Source organism: Muntiacus reevesi, chromosome 1 (genome assembly GCF_963930625.1).
Source record: "Muntiacus reevesi chromosome 1, mMunRee1.1, whole genome shotgun sequence".
NCBI classification, from domain to species: Eukaryota; Metazoa; Chordata; class Mammalia; order Artiodactyla; family Cervidae; genus Muntiacus; species Muntiacus reevesi.
The window spans coordinates 192,148,142-192,161,757 of record NC_089249.1 but is presented as its reverse complement, the minus strand read 5'-3'; the positions used below and the strand labels follow the sequence as shown (position 1 = coordinate 192,161,757).

General features: G+C 41.2%; 2 protein-coding genes across 2 annotated transcripts; one reads left to right on the top strand and one right to left on the bottom strand.

Moving 5' to 3' along the window:
* Nucleotides 1-681: 681 nt before the first annotated feature.
* On the bottom strand, nucleotides 682-1,611 carry LOC136156219 (olfactory receptor 7C1-like). The gene has a single exon (XM_065918754.1). The coding sequence runs from the start codon at nucleotides 1,609-1,611 to the stop codon at nucleotides 682-684; it is 930 nt and encodes a 309-aa protein (XP_065774826.1).
* A 5,915-nt stretch (nucleotides 1,612-7,526) lies between these two features.
* On the top strand, nucleotides 7,527-9,446 carry LOC136166241 (endogenous retrovirus group K member 113 Gag polyprotein-like). The gene has a single exon (XM_065932297.1). The coding sequence runs from the start codon at nucleotides 7,527-7,529 to the stop codon at nucleotides 9,444-9,446; it is 1,920 nt and encodes a 639-aa protein (XP_065788369.1).
* The last annotated feature ends 4,170 nt before the right edge of the window (nucleotides 9,447-13,616 follow it).

Below are 13,616 nucleotides of genomic sequence, written 5' to 3'. Positions count from 1 at the left end.
CTGACTAGTAGTGTATGAAAGTTCCCATTGCTCCATGTCCTTGCAAGGTCTTATTTTGTTGTTGTTTGTTTTGGTTTTCTGTGGGGGTTTTTTGGCCCCATAGAATGTGGGGTCTTAGTTCTTCAGTGAAGAACTGGACCCGTGCACCCTGCATTGGAAGCACGGAGTCTGAACCACAGGACTACCAGGGAAATCACAGCCCTTGATATTTTTAATCTTTTGCATTTGAGCAATTCTGGTGGGTAAATTCATTATTATCTTGATATGTCTAATGATAATGAGGAGGAGACCAAGGATAAACATTTCTGCACAGGAAATGTTGTTGTTCAGTCACTCAGTCGTGTCTGACTTTGTGACCCCATGGACTGCAGCATGCCAGGCTTCCCTGTTTTTCAACATCTCCTGGAGATTTCCCATTGAGTTGGTAATGCCATCCAACCATCTCGTCCTCTATCATCCCCTTCTCCTCCTGCCCTCAATCTTTCCCAGAATCAAGGTCTTTAAATTCTTTGGGAGCAGTTGCTTTTGGATATGGAAACTTGGAAGAAAATCAAGTGATGATATTTCAGAAAAAGAGACATAAGTCATACACTCAAAGAAGTTCAAATTTGGTGTTTCTTACTGCCAGTGCATTGATCTTTGGTTATCGTAGTAATTTCCAGTCCCAACATCCATGACTCTTCACAGGGAGAAGAAAGACCTGCTGACAAGTTTTCTCAGGGCTCTATTCATGTCCCTATTCCTCAAGCTATAGATGAAGGGGTTCAGCATGGGGATGAACACAGTGTACATCATTGAGGCAATTACCCACTTCGAGGTGGAGGGGGAGAAGGCAGAACTGAGATACACTCCTAACCCTGTCCCATAGAATAAGGAAATGACTGTTAGGTGAGACCCACAGGTGGAGAAAGTTTTGTACTTCCCCTCTGCTGAGGACATCTTCAATATGGAGGAAATAATCTTGGTGTAAGAGAAAAGGATCCCAGTAAGTGAAGGAATTCCCAGCAATCCAGTCACAGAATACAGCATGATGTAATTGCTGAGAGCGTCCGAACAGGCAGACTTGAGCACTGCAGCAAATTCACAGAAGAAGTTCCAAATTGCCCTGTGTGTGCAGAACGAGAGATGCAACACCATCACACTATGCAGGAGGGAGACTAGGACACTGAGAGACCAAGAGACTAGACCCAGCAGAGCACACAGGTGGGGATTCATGATGGTCATGTAGTGCAGGGGGTGGCAGATGGCCACAAACCTGTCGAAAGCCATCACAGTCAGGAGTAAGTTGTCCAAACACCCAAAAACTGAGGAAAAGTACATCTGGGTGATGCAGTCTGCATAGGTGATGATTTTGCTGTCTGTCTTGAGGTTCACCAGCATTTTTGGAACTACAGTGGAATTGAGAAATATATCAGAAAAAGACAGGTGGGAGAGGAAGAAGTACATGGGGGTATGGAGGTGGGAGTCAGAGCTGACAGCGAGAATGATGAGAAGGTTCCCGAGCATGGTGACCAGGTACATGGACAGGAAAAGGAGGGGCTGCAGGTCTGGATCTTCTGAGAGTCCCAAGAGAAGGAATTCTGAGGCAACTGTTTGGTTTCCTACATCCATGTAGTTGATAATTCTGCCTGGTAACCGACGAAGCAAAGCTAATTAAAACAAACAGGAGTCCCCAAATATCAAGATATTTTTATCCTATTAATGCCCAAAGGAAAACAGAATAACCACACATTTTGACTGGCAATTTCCTATTTATTCACTAAGAGGGACTGAGTGCAAACAGCACTACCTTATACAGGTATCATTTGGGGAAAATATATTCCCTCTTTCTGACTTTTATCACAAATTAATCACAACCTTCAAGATCCAGAGATTGTCATACTGAGTGAAATCAGAGAAAGAAAGACAAATATCATATGATATCACTTATATGTGGAATCTAAAATAACAAATGGTACAAATGAACTTGTTTACAAAACAGAAATAGCAGCACAGATGTAGAAAACAACCTTATGGTTACTAAGTAGGAAAGGAAAAGGATAAATTGGGAGACTTACATTGATATATACACACTGGTATATATAAAATAGAAAACTAATAAAGACCTAGTGTATAGCACAGAGAACTCTACTCAATACTCTGTAATGACCTATATGGGAAAAGAATCTAAAAAGGAATGGATATATGTATATGTATATCTGATTCACTTTGCTGTACACCTTAAACTAGCACAACATTATAAATCAACCACATTGCAATAATTTTTTTTTATTAAAAAAGATCTGTCTCAATAGACCACTAACCATTGTGGTGTCCAGCTCAGCTTCAGCCCATTTTAGGTGTAGCACGTCAATGATTTGAACATTTTTCCTTCTTTTGGGCAGAAATCTTCCTCCTGAATAATTCTGCCTTTCCCCCACATTTATTTAGTATTTTAGTAGATCCCTGTGTGTTGGTGGTGCACTCGCCCCACATGCTCATGGCCCTGTTCCATGATAACAACCCATTTGATCAGTGAGTGGTGTCTGGCCCAGGCTGGCCGAACAGTTTCTTCCTGGGAACTTGTAAATAAAACTCATATTCTGGTGAATAATCTATGAGGGTAGACTCGATGGAACACATCAATAAAGGGTCTGGGGTTTACAGCTGGCAATCACAAGGCTTGAAAATAAGGCACGTTTGCTCCAAAACCGGTGGACTGAACCATTAAGCTAGGTGTGGCAGTAATTATTGCACAATGTCAAAAGTGAGCTCTAGGGTCTCACTGCTTGGGCATGAATTGCAACTTCACATCTCGTTGATCTTGGGCAAATTTTTAAATTTCTGAGTGCCTCAGTTTCCTACTTAAAATGAAAGTGAAAGAGAAGAGTGAAAAAGTTGACTTAAAGCTCAACATTCAGAAAACTAAGATCATGGCATCCAGTCCCATCACTTCATGGCAAATAGATGGGGAAACAATGGAAACAGTGACTGACTTTGTTTTTCTGGGCTCCAAAATCACTGCAGATGGTGGTTGCAGCCATGAAATTAAAAGATGCTTACTGCTTGGAAGGAAAGTTATGACCAACCTAGATAGTATATTAAAAAGCAGAGACATTATATAACAAACCCATGGCAAACATTATCCTCAATGGTGAAAAATTAAAAGCATTTCCCCTAAAATCAGGAACAAGACAAGAGTGCCCACTCTCACCACTACTATTCAACATAGTTTTGGAAGCTTTGGCCACAGCAATCAGAGCAGAAAAAGAAATAAAAGGAATCCAGATAAGAAAAGAAGAAGTAAAATTCTCACTGTTTGCAGATGACATGATCCTCTACATAGAAAACCCTAAAGACTCTACCAGAAAATTACTAGAGCTAATCAATGAATATAGTAAAGTTGCAGTATATAAAATTAACACAGAGAAATCCATTGCATTCCTATACCCTAACAATGAGAAAACAGAAAGCAAAATCAAGGAAACAATACCATTCACCATTGCAACAAAAAGAATAAAATATTTAGGAGTATTTCTATCTAAAGAAACAAAAGACCTATACATAGAAAACTATAGAACACTGATGAAAAAAATCAAAGAGGACACAAATAGATGTAGACATATACCATGTTCATGGATTGGAAGAATCAACGTTGTGAAAATGAGTATACTACCCAAAGCAATCTATAGATTCAATGCAATCCCTATCAAGCTGCCAATGATTTTCTTCACAGAACTAGAACAAATAATTTCACAATTTGTATGGAAATACAAAAACCTCAAATAGCCAAAGCAAACTTGAGAAAGAGGAAGGGAACTGGAGGAATCAACCTGCCTGACTTCAGGCTCTACTACAAAGCCACAGTCATCAAGACAGTATGGTACTGGCACAAAGACAGAAATATAGATCAATGGAACAAAATAGAAAGCCCAGAGATAAATCCATGTACCTATGGACACCTTATCTTTGACAAAGGAGGCAAGACTATACAATGGAAAAAAGACAACCTCTTTAAAAAGTGGTGCTTGGAAAACTGGTCAGCCACTTGTAAAAGAATGAAACTAGAACACTTTCTAACACCATACACAAAAATAAACTCCAAATGGATTAAAGATCTAAACATAAGACCAGAAACTATAAAACTGCTAGAGGAGAACATAGGCAAAACACTCTCTGACATAAATCACAGCAAGATCCTCTATGACCTACCTCCCAGAATATTGGAAATAAAAGCAAGAATAAACAAATGGGACCTAATTAAACTTAAAAGCTTTTGCACAACAAAGGAAACTATATGCAAGGTGAAAAGACAGCCTTCAAAATGGGAGAAAATAATAGTAAATGAAGCAACAGACAAAGGATTAATCTCAAAAATATATAAGCAACTTCTGCAGCTCAATTCCAGAAAAATAAATGACCCAATCAAAAAATGCGCCAAAGATCTAAACAGACATTTCTCCAAAGAAGACATACAGATGGCTAGCAAACACATGAAAAGATGCTCAACATCACTCATTATCAGAGAAATGCAAATCAATACCAAAATGAGGTACCATTACATGCCAGTCAGAAGAGCTGCTATCCAAAAGTCTACAAGCAATAAATGCTGGAGAGGGTGTGGAGAAAAGGGAACCCTCTTACACTGTTGGTGGGAATGCAAACTAGTACAGCCACTATGGAGAACAGTGTGGAGATTCCTTTAAAAACTGGAAATAGAACTGCCATATGACCCAGCAATCCCACTCCTGGGCATACACACCGAGGAAACCAGAACAGAAAAAGACACGTGCACCCCAATGTTCATCGCAGCACTGTTTATAATAGCCAGGGCATGGAAGCAACCTAGATGCCCATCAGCAGATGAATGGATAAGGAAGCTGTGGTACATATACACCATGGAATATTACTCAGCCATTAAAAAGAATACATTTGAATCAGTTCTAATGAGATGGATGAAACTGGAGCCCATTATACAGAGTGAAGTAAGCCAGAAAGATAAACACCAATACAGTATACTAACACATATATATATGGAATTTAGAAAGATGGTAATGATAACCCTATATGCAAGACAGAAAAAGAGACACATATGTATATAACATACTTTTGGACTCTATGGAAGAGGGGAGGGTGGGATGATCTGAGAGAACAGCATCAAAACATGTATATTATCAAGTGTGAAACAGATCGCCAGCTCAGGTTGTATGCATGAGACAAGTGCTCGGGGCTGGTGCACTGAAACGACCCAGAGGAATGGGATGGGGAGGGAGGTGGGAGGGGAGTACAGGATGGGGAACACATGTAAGTCCATGGCTGATTCATGTCAATGTATGGCAAAAACCACTACAATATTGTAATTAGCCTCCAACTAATAAAAATAAATGAAAAAAAAAAAGCAGAGACAGTACTTTGCCAACAAAGGTCCATCTAGTCAAGGCTATGGTTTTTCCCGTGGTCATGTATGGATGTGAGAGTTGGACTATGAAGACAGCTGAGCACAGAAGAATTGATGCTTTTGAACTGTGGTGTTGGAGAAGACTCTTGAGAGTCCCTTGGACTGCGAGGAGATCCAACCAGTCCATCCTTCGAAGGAGATCAGTCCCAGGTGTTCATTGGAAGGACTGATGCTGAAGCTGAAATTCCAATCCTTTTTCCACCTGATGCAAAGAGCTGACTCATTTGAGAAGATCCTGATGCTGGGAAAGATTGAGGGCAGGAGGAGAAGGGGACGACAGACAATGAGATGGTTGGATGGCATCATGAACTCGATGGACATGGGTTTGGGTGAACTCCGGGAGTTGGTGATGGACAGGGAGGCCTGGCATGCTGTGGTTCATGGGGTCGCAAAGACTCAGACACGACTGAGCGACTGAACTGAACTGAAAAGGAGATTTTTTTTTTATTAGAATATCTTTTTATTATGGTTTTTCTGTTAATGTTGCCTGGCTTTCTAACAGGATTTGCTTATTTTACTTTAGGGCTGTTTTTTAGTACATAGCTACCATATATTCATAGTGGATTATACTTTTTATAAACATAAAACGTTTCAGTCAGTTCAGTCACTCAGTAGTGTCCGACTCTTTATGACCCCATGTACTGTAGCAGGCCAGGCCTCCCTGTCCATAACAACTCCTGGAGCTTGCTCAAACTCATGTCCATTGAGTCAGTGATGCCATCCAGCCATCGCATCCTCTGTTATCCCCTTCTCCTCCTGCCTTCAATCTTCCCCAGCATTAGGGTCTTTTCCAATGAGTCAGTTCTTTGCATCAGGTGGCCAAAGGATTGGAGTTTCAGCTTCAACATCAATCCTTCCAAGGTATATTCAGGACTGATTTCCTTTAGGATTGACTAGTTTGATATCCTTGCAGTCCAAGGGATTCTCAAAAGCCTTCTCCAACACCACAGTTTGAAAGGATTATTTCTTCAGTGCTCAGCTTTCTTTATAGTCCAACTCTCACATCCATACATGACTACTGGAAAAACTATAGCTTTGATTAGATGGACCTTTGTTGGCAAAGTAATGTCTCTGCTTTTTAATATGCTGTTTATTTTGGCCATAGCTTTTCTTCCAAGGAGCAAGCATCTTTTAATTTCATGGCTGCAGTCACCATCTGCAGTGATTTTGGAGCCCCCCAAAATAAAGTCTGTCACTGCTTCCATTGTTTCCCCATCTATTTGCCATGAAGTGATGGGACAAGATGCCATGATCTTCTTTTTTTTAATTAATTTATTTATTTTAATTAGAGGCTAATTACTTTAAAATACTGTGGTGGTTTTTGCCATACATTGATATGAACCAGCCATGGGTGTACATGTGACCCCCACCCTGGACTCCCCTCCTACTTTCCTTCCCAGCCCATCCCTCTGGGTTATTTCAGTACACTGGCATAAAAGGGGATAATTAATGGTATTTATTCCATAGGATTGTTGACAGGGATAAATGAGTCACTGTTTTAAAGAAGAGTTCCTGACACGCTGTGGGGAGCCGGCCTGTTCAAGGCCCAAAAAGGCCCTGGGAAAGCCTTGAAAGAGGCCATTCCCTGTCCCGCCACCCCATGATAAAGTAGTAAAACATTTGCCGGGTCTCCTTTGTTCTTCCCTGAGAAAAACATAGTCTAAGTGACCTTCACTTAGTAGTTTATCTTGGAATGTTAAAAAAAAGAATGTAAGCTTCTGCAATCACTTATGATAAAGAATTGTATTGATGTGGCAAGAACCAGATGGCATTTTTATGAACTATGTTTTCTGCTTGTACTAGTATAAAGGTAGCTGTTTTACTCAATAGAATCACTGACTTGTCTCAAGAGCATTCAGTCCTCTCGACCCCATCCTTTACTTTCGGTTCTTTTCTCAGGCTTCTGTGCTGTTGCGATTGGGACTTGTTCTCTTCGCCGGCTGGTCCCGGCAGGTGGCGCCCGAACAGGGATCCGATCGGACTACACGGTCGCAGCCGCCCGAAACGTGAGTACAGAGGGGATCCCAAAAGAAACGTGAGTACGGATTTTTTCAGAGCGGAGAGGGTTTTTTAGTCGAGAGTATAAACAATGGGTCAAGGTAGTAGTAGGGAACTCTTTGTAACTATGCTCAAGACTATGTTAAAGGTGAAAGGAGTTACTGTTGCTAAACATAAATTAGAAAAGTTTTTGTTGTTTGTAGAAGAAGTTTGTCCTTGGTTTCCTGAGGATGGGACTGTGAATATAGAAACTTGGAAGAAGGTAGGGGAGCAAATTCAGCAGTATTATTCTTTACATGGGGCTGAGAAGGTACCGTTAGATGCCTACTCATTATGGACACTTATCAGAGACTGTTTGGACCCTGAACATGAAAGCAAAAAATTGGAGACTGCGTTAAAGAATATAATTGGTAAACCTCCCACCTTGCCTACTGCTCCTTTGGAGCATGTTTATGATACGGCAGAAAAACCCCCCATACAGACTTCCTCTGACTCTGATTCAGAATTAGACCCTGCTGAGCAAGCAGATTTAGAAAAATCTGCGGCTCGATATCACGAAGAAGATCCATGGGAGTTATTTGCTGCTGAAAAAACCGCTGTAAAAACACAAGCGGGCTTATCCCCTTTTTCGGAGGTTAAAGAATTGCTTACAACTGTGACTAAATGCCTCGATACTCTTAACTTAAAACTTTTTTCCCAGCCTTTATGTCCCTCTAATCAGTTACCATCGCAGCCTCCGTCCGTTATTGCTGGATTAGACCCACCGATTGCTGATATGCAAAAGGGGCCTGAGGCTCCCGCACAGGCATTATCTGTAAAAAACACCTCCGAACTGTCCCCCCTCCAACTTGCAATTCGCCAGGCGAAGCAACAGGGAGAAACTTTAGAAGGATTTCCCATCCTGTTCCCCGTCCTTGAAGACGCTCAACAACGAAGGTATTATGAACCCCTGCCATTTAAACAAATTAAAGAATTAAAACAAGCCTGTGCCCAGTATGGACCAACTGCTCCTTTTACTATGTCCATCATTGAAAATTTAAATAGTCAATATTTACCTCCTAATGATTGGAAGCAGGTCTCTAGGGCCTGCCTCTCTGGGGGAGATTATTTGTTATGGGAATCAAAATTTGGAGAACAATGTGGAATTTTTGCAGACAGAAATAAACGGAATGGACTGCAAGTGAGTTTTGAAATGCTTATGGGGGAGGGAGCATATAGGGCTACTAACCAGCAATTGAATTATCCCCCTGAAGCTTATCCCCAAATAAATGAAGCAGCTTTGATAGCCTGGAAACGGCTTGCTACATCTAATAAAAAATCTGAAGATTTATCAAAAATAAGACAGGGCCCTGACGAGCCTTATCAGGATTTTGTGACTCGTCTCATTGACTCAATATCACGAGTTATAGGAGACAAAGAAGCTGGTATGGTTTTAACCCGTCAGCTGGCATATGAAAATGCTAACTCTGCTTGCCAGGCTGCTTTGAGACCCTACAGAAAAAAGGGGGCAATACCTGATTATATCCGGATTTGTGCAGATATTGGGCCATCATATATGCAAGGTTTAACTATCGCAGCTGCACTACAGGGAAAAACTGTTAAAGAAATATTGTACCAACAAGCTAACAAAGGAAAGATTAAGAATAGAGTAAAAGGGCCCCCTGGCAGTTGTTTCTCTTGCGGACAGATGGGACATCGAGCTATACAGTGCCCCCAAAGGAAAGGAGAGACAGCTGGTAAACAAACTGAAAACCCTAATTTGTGCCCCAGATGTAAGAAGGGACGACACTGGGCAAGGGATTGTAGATCTAAAACAGATATCAATGGAAAAGTGCTTGCGCCTGTGTCAGGAAACTGGGTGAGGGGCCAGCCCCAGGCCCCGAAACAATGTTATGGGGCAATTCAGGAAAATCATCAGGGAGCGATTTCCAACCCAGAGTCAAAGATCTCTATAGAGCTACCTCAGGCAGCGCAGGATTGGACATCTGTTCCTCCACCTATACAGTACTAACTCCTGAAATGGGAATGTAAGCGCTACCCACTGGGGTTTATAGACCGTTGCCACAAAATACCATGGGTTTGCTATTGGGAAGGAGCAGTTGGACTATGAAAGGATTACAAATCGCCCCTGGAGTAATTGATTCAGATTTTACTAGAAAAATAAAAATTATGGCTTGTACCCCCAAAAGCATTGTCAGTATCCCTTCTGGACAGTGCATAGCTCAATTGGTCATGCTGCCTACTATACCCATGGGAAAAATAAAAAATGCTCAACCTCGGGAAGGTACATGTTTTGGGTCATCTGATGCTTATTGGATTCAAAATATAAAAAAAACTCGCCCAGAATTAGAACTACTTATTAATGGGCACAAATTCGTGGGGATACTGAATACTGGGGCTGATGTTTCTGTAATATCCTTAAATGATTGGCCAAAAAATTAGAATAAGCAAGTAGCCATCTCCACCTTATGGAGAATTGGCCAGTCTCATAACCCCGAACAGAGTTCTGAATTGCTTATGTGGAAGGATGCTGAAGGTCATGAAGGATATATCCAACCTTACATTTTACCTAACATTCCTGTTAATCTATGGGGAAGAGATGTTATGAAACAAATGGGAGTTTACATATTCACCCCAAATGATGCCGTTAGTCAGATGCTTTTGAATCAGGGGCTATTGCCTAATCAGGGATTAGGAAAACATGGAGAAGGAAATTTGTCACCTGTTCAAACTAAAACCTTGCCTCTTCAATCAGGAGTAGGATATTTTTAGGGGAGGCCATTGTATCTCCTGCGGCTCATGCGGACACGATTACCTGGAAAAGTGACGCGCCTGTCTGGGTCGATCAATGGCCTCTCACAAAAGAAAAAACATTAGCCGCAGAACAATTGGTGCAGGAACAATTGGCGCTTGGTCATATTGAACACTCTAATTCGCCATGGAACTCTCCTATTTTCGTAATTAAAAAGAAATCTGGTAAATGGAGATTACTACAAGACCTTAGAAAAGTTAATGAGACCATGGTTATTATGGGACCCTTACAGCCCGGTCTTCCTTCTCCTATAGCTATTCCAAAAGGAACTTATAAATTAATCATTGATTTAAAAGATTGTTTTTACACTATACCATTGGCACCACAAGACTGCCTTCATTTCACTTTTGTCCATGCTAATAACTTTCATCAACCCATGAAGCGTTATCAATATAAAGTACTCCCTTCAAGGCATGGCTAACAGCCCCACTTTATGTCAAAAGTTTGTTGCTAAAGCCCTGGAACCTACTCGCCAAAAATATCCTTCTCTATATATGATTCATTATATGGATGACATTTTATTAGCTCATTCTAAAGAAAGTATTTTGTTGTCTGCCTTTTCCGACTTGCAGGCTGATTTGCAGCACTATGGCCTTCAAATAGCTCCTGAAAAGGTTCAACATAGCCCACCTTATTCTTATTTAGGCTTTAGACTGGAAGGGGAGACTTTTAAAGCTCAAAAATTGGAACTTCGTAAGGATAATTTGAAAACATTGAACGATTTTCAAAAATTATTAGGAGATATTAATTGGATTCGTCCCTATTTGAAAATCACTACTGGAGAATTAAAACCCCTGTTTGATATTCTTAAAGGACCTTCAGACCCCACGTCGCCTCGAGTTTTGACTGATGAAGGACGCCAAGCTTTAAATGTAGTAGAAAAAGCTTTGGCTGCTCAAACAAGCTCTCATTGTGATTATACAAAAGAATGGGGTTTGGATATATTTCCTTCTAAACACACCCCCTACAGCTGTTCTTTTTCAAGATTCCCCTCTTTATTGGATGCATTTGCCTGTTTCCTCTGCTCGGGTACTCATCCCTTATTTTGATCTAGTCAGTAATCTTATCGCTAAGGGCCGTCGGGATTCCAGAGAATTATTGGAGAGAGACTCTTATTTTATCTGTTTACCATTTACAAAGGAACAACAGGACTGGCTGTTCCAGTTCAGCGATTCCTAGAATGCAGCCCTAGCTCATTTTGCCGGCAGATTAGAAAATCATTTTCCCGCTAATAAGCTGCTACACTTTGTTAGTCAACATGACTTTGTGTTTCCCTCCATAGTTGTTTCGCAGCCACTTACAGACGCAGTCACCGTATTCACCGACGGATCCTCAAACGGGAAGGCTGCTTATGTTATTAATGATAATGTTACCTCCTGGTTTACAGGCTGTTCCTCTGCACAAGAAGTAGAATTATGTGCCGTGTTTGCTGTTTTACAACACTTTGCCACTAAACCTTTAAATGTTTTTTCTGATAGCCATTATGTTATTAGAGCTCTTAACCAATTGGAAACTGTTCCTTTTATTTATACTGTTAATTCAATGATTCAGCAACTGTTTCGCGATATACAAGCTCTTTTACATCAAAGGATTCGCAAATGCTTTTTTGGCCATATTCGCCCTCATTCGAATCTACCTGGAGCACTTACTTTTGGAAATACATTAGCTGATTCCACCACTCATATTTTCCTTTCCCAGACCCAACTCGCAGAACGTTCTTACCAATTACATCATCAAAACAGCAATACCCTCAGATTACAATTTAAAATACCCCGTGAAACCGCCAGGCAAATAGTTAAACGCTGCCCTGTTTGTCCTCAATTTTTCTCTGTTCCTCACTATGGTGTGAACCCCCGCGGCCTCCTTCCCAACCGTTTATGACGGATGGATGTTACTCACATTCTTTCCTTCGGTAAATTAAAATATGTTCATGTTAATATAGATACTTTTTCTGGATATATTTTTGCCTCTTTACAAACAGGAGAAGCAGCTCGACATTGTATCGCACATTGCCTTGCAACATTCTCCATTATGGGAACTCTTCCGAAGACCATCAAAACGGACAATGGACCTAGATATGCTTCTGCTGCTTTCTTAATTTTTGCTCCCCGCTCTCCATCTCTCTTAAAACAGGCATTCCCTACAATCCCCAAGGCCAAGGCATCATTGAACGAGCTCATCAGACATTAAAACACCAGCTTTTAAAATTAAAGAAGGGGGAGTTGTATCCCCTCACACCATATAATTATTTACATCACGCTCTTTTTTATTCTTAATTTTTTAAATTTGGACTCTGAAGGCAAGACCGCAGCACAGCGATTCTGGTCCCCAGCTGCTATTAACAAGCCCCGCGTAACTTGGAAAGATCCAATTACTAATCAATGGCATGGCCCTGACCCTGTTTTGATATGGGGGCGGGGACATGTTTGTGTTTTTTCACAGGATGCCGAAGCACCGCGCTGGCTCCCGGAGAGGCTGGTACGCCAGACGGAGATGTTCGCTGAGTGCTCGAATGCAGAGGCTGCAGATACAAGAGAGGAATGTTCTGCCAACAAATCAACAACTGCATGAATTCGTGGAACGAGCAAGACACATTGCTGCGGATACAATCCATCCACACACTTCCCTATCCTACCTGGTGCTTGCGTTGGCATGTGCTGTTATGAATCAAGCCTTTCCTAGCGCTGAAGGAATTGTTTTTCTTTCTTGGGCTCATTCCTATGCTGATTTTTATAATACCTCTGCTTGTTGGGTATGCACTGCCATGCCTTTGTCAGTTGTAAATGGTTTACCATGGTGGGTGTTGCCAATGAGTCAGGAAGAATTACCAGCGGGTGTGTGAATTTTTAAAACAATATAAGCAGATTCACCTTAGCCTTAATTCTCTTAATATCACAGCTTTGGCCTGGTGTAATTTGAAGCCTAATAATTCCCTAATTAGATTTAATGCCAACCAAAGTATTAGGACAATTTCTGCTGACTTTAATCAGTATGCTAATTCCTCCAGTAAGGGACAAGATCATCCCAGCCGATATTTTGGGGACTATTATCAGATTTGGGATGAATACTTTTGGATGACCCCAGAAAAAGGACAATTGCTGAAGCGAGCGGACATTTGCTGGGAACAATAAGAACATCAGCCCAACTTTGGAGGAAGAAATCTAGGTAGACATTTGCTAAAGCATATGGGTATTACTCCCAATTCTTTGTGTGGACGCGTAATTAATGTTACTTTTTCAAAACATCCACGCCTTGGCCAGGATCTGATTGGCTTTATAACCCAGGCATCAGATGGGTTGCTCCTAAGGGAACAAAATGGATTTGTGGTCCTAATGTCTGGCCATGGCTGCCTGTGGGCTGGGTAGGACG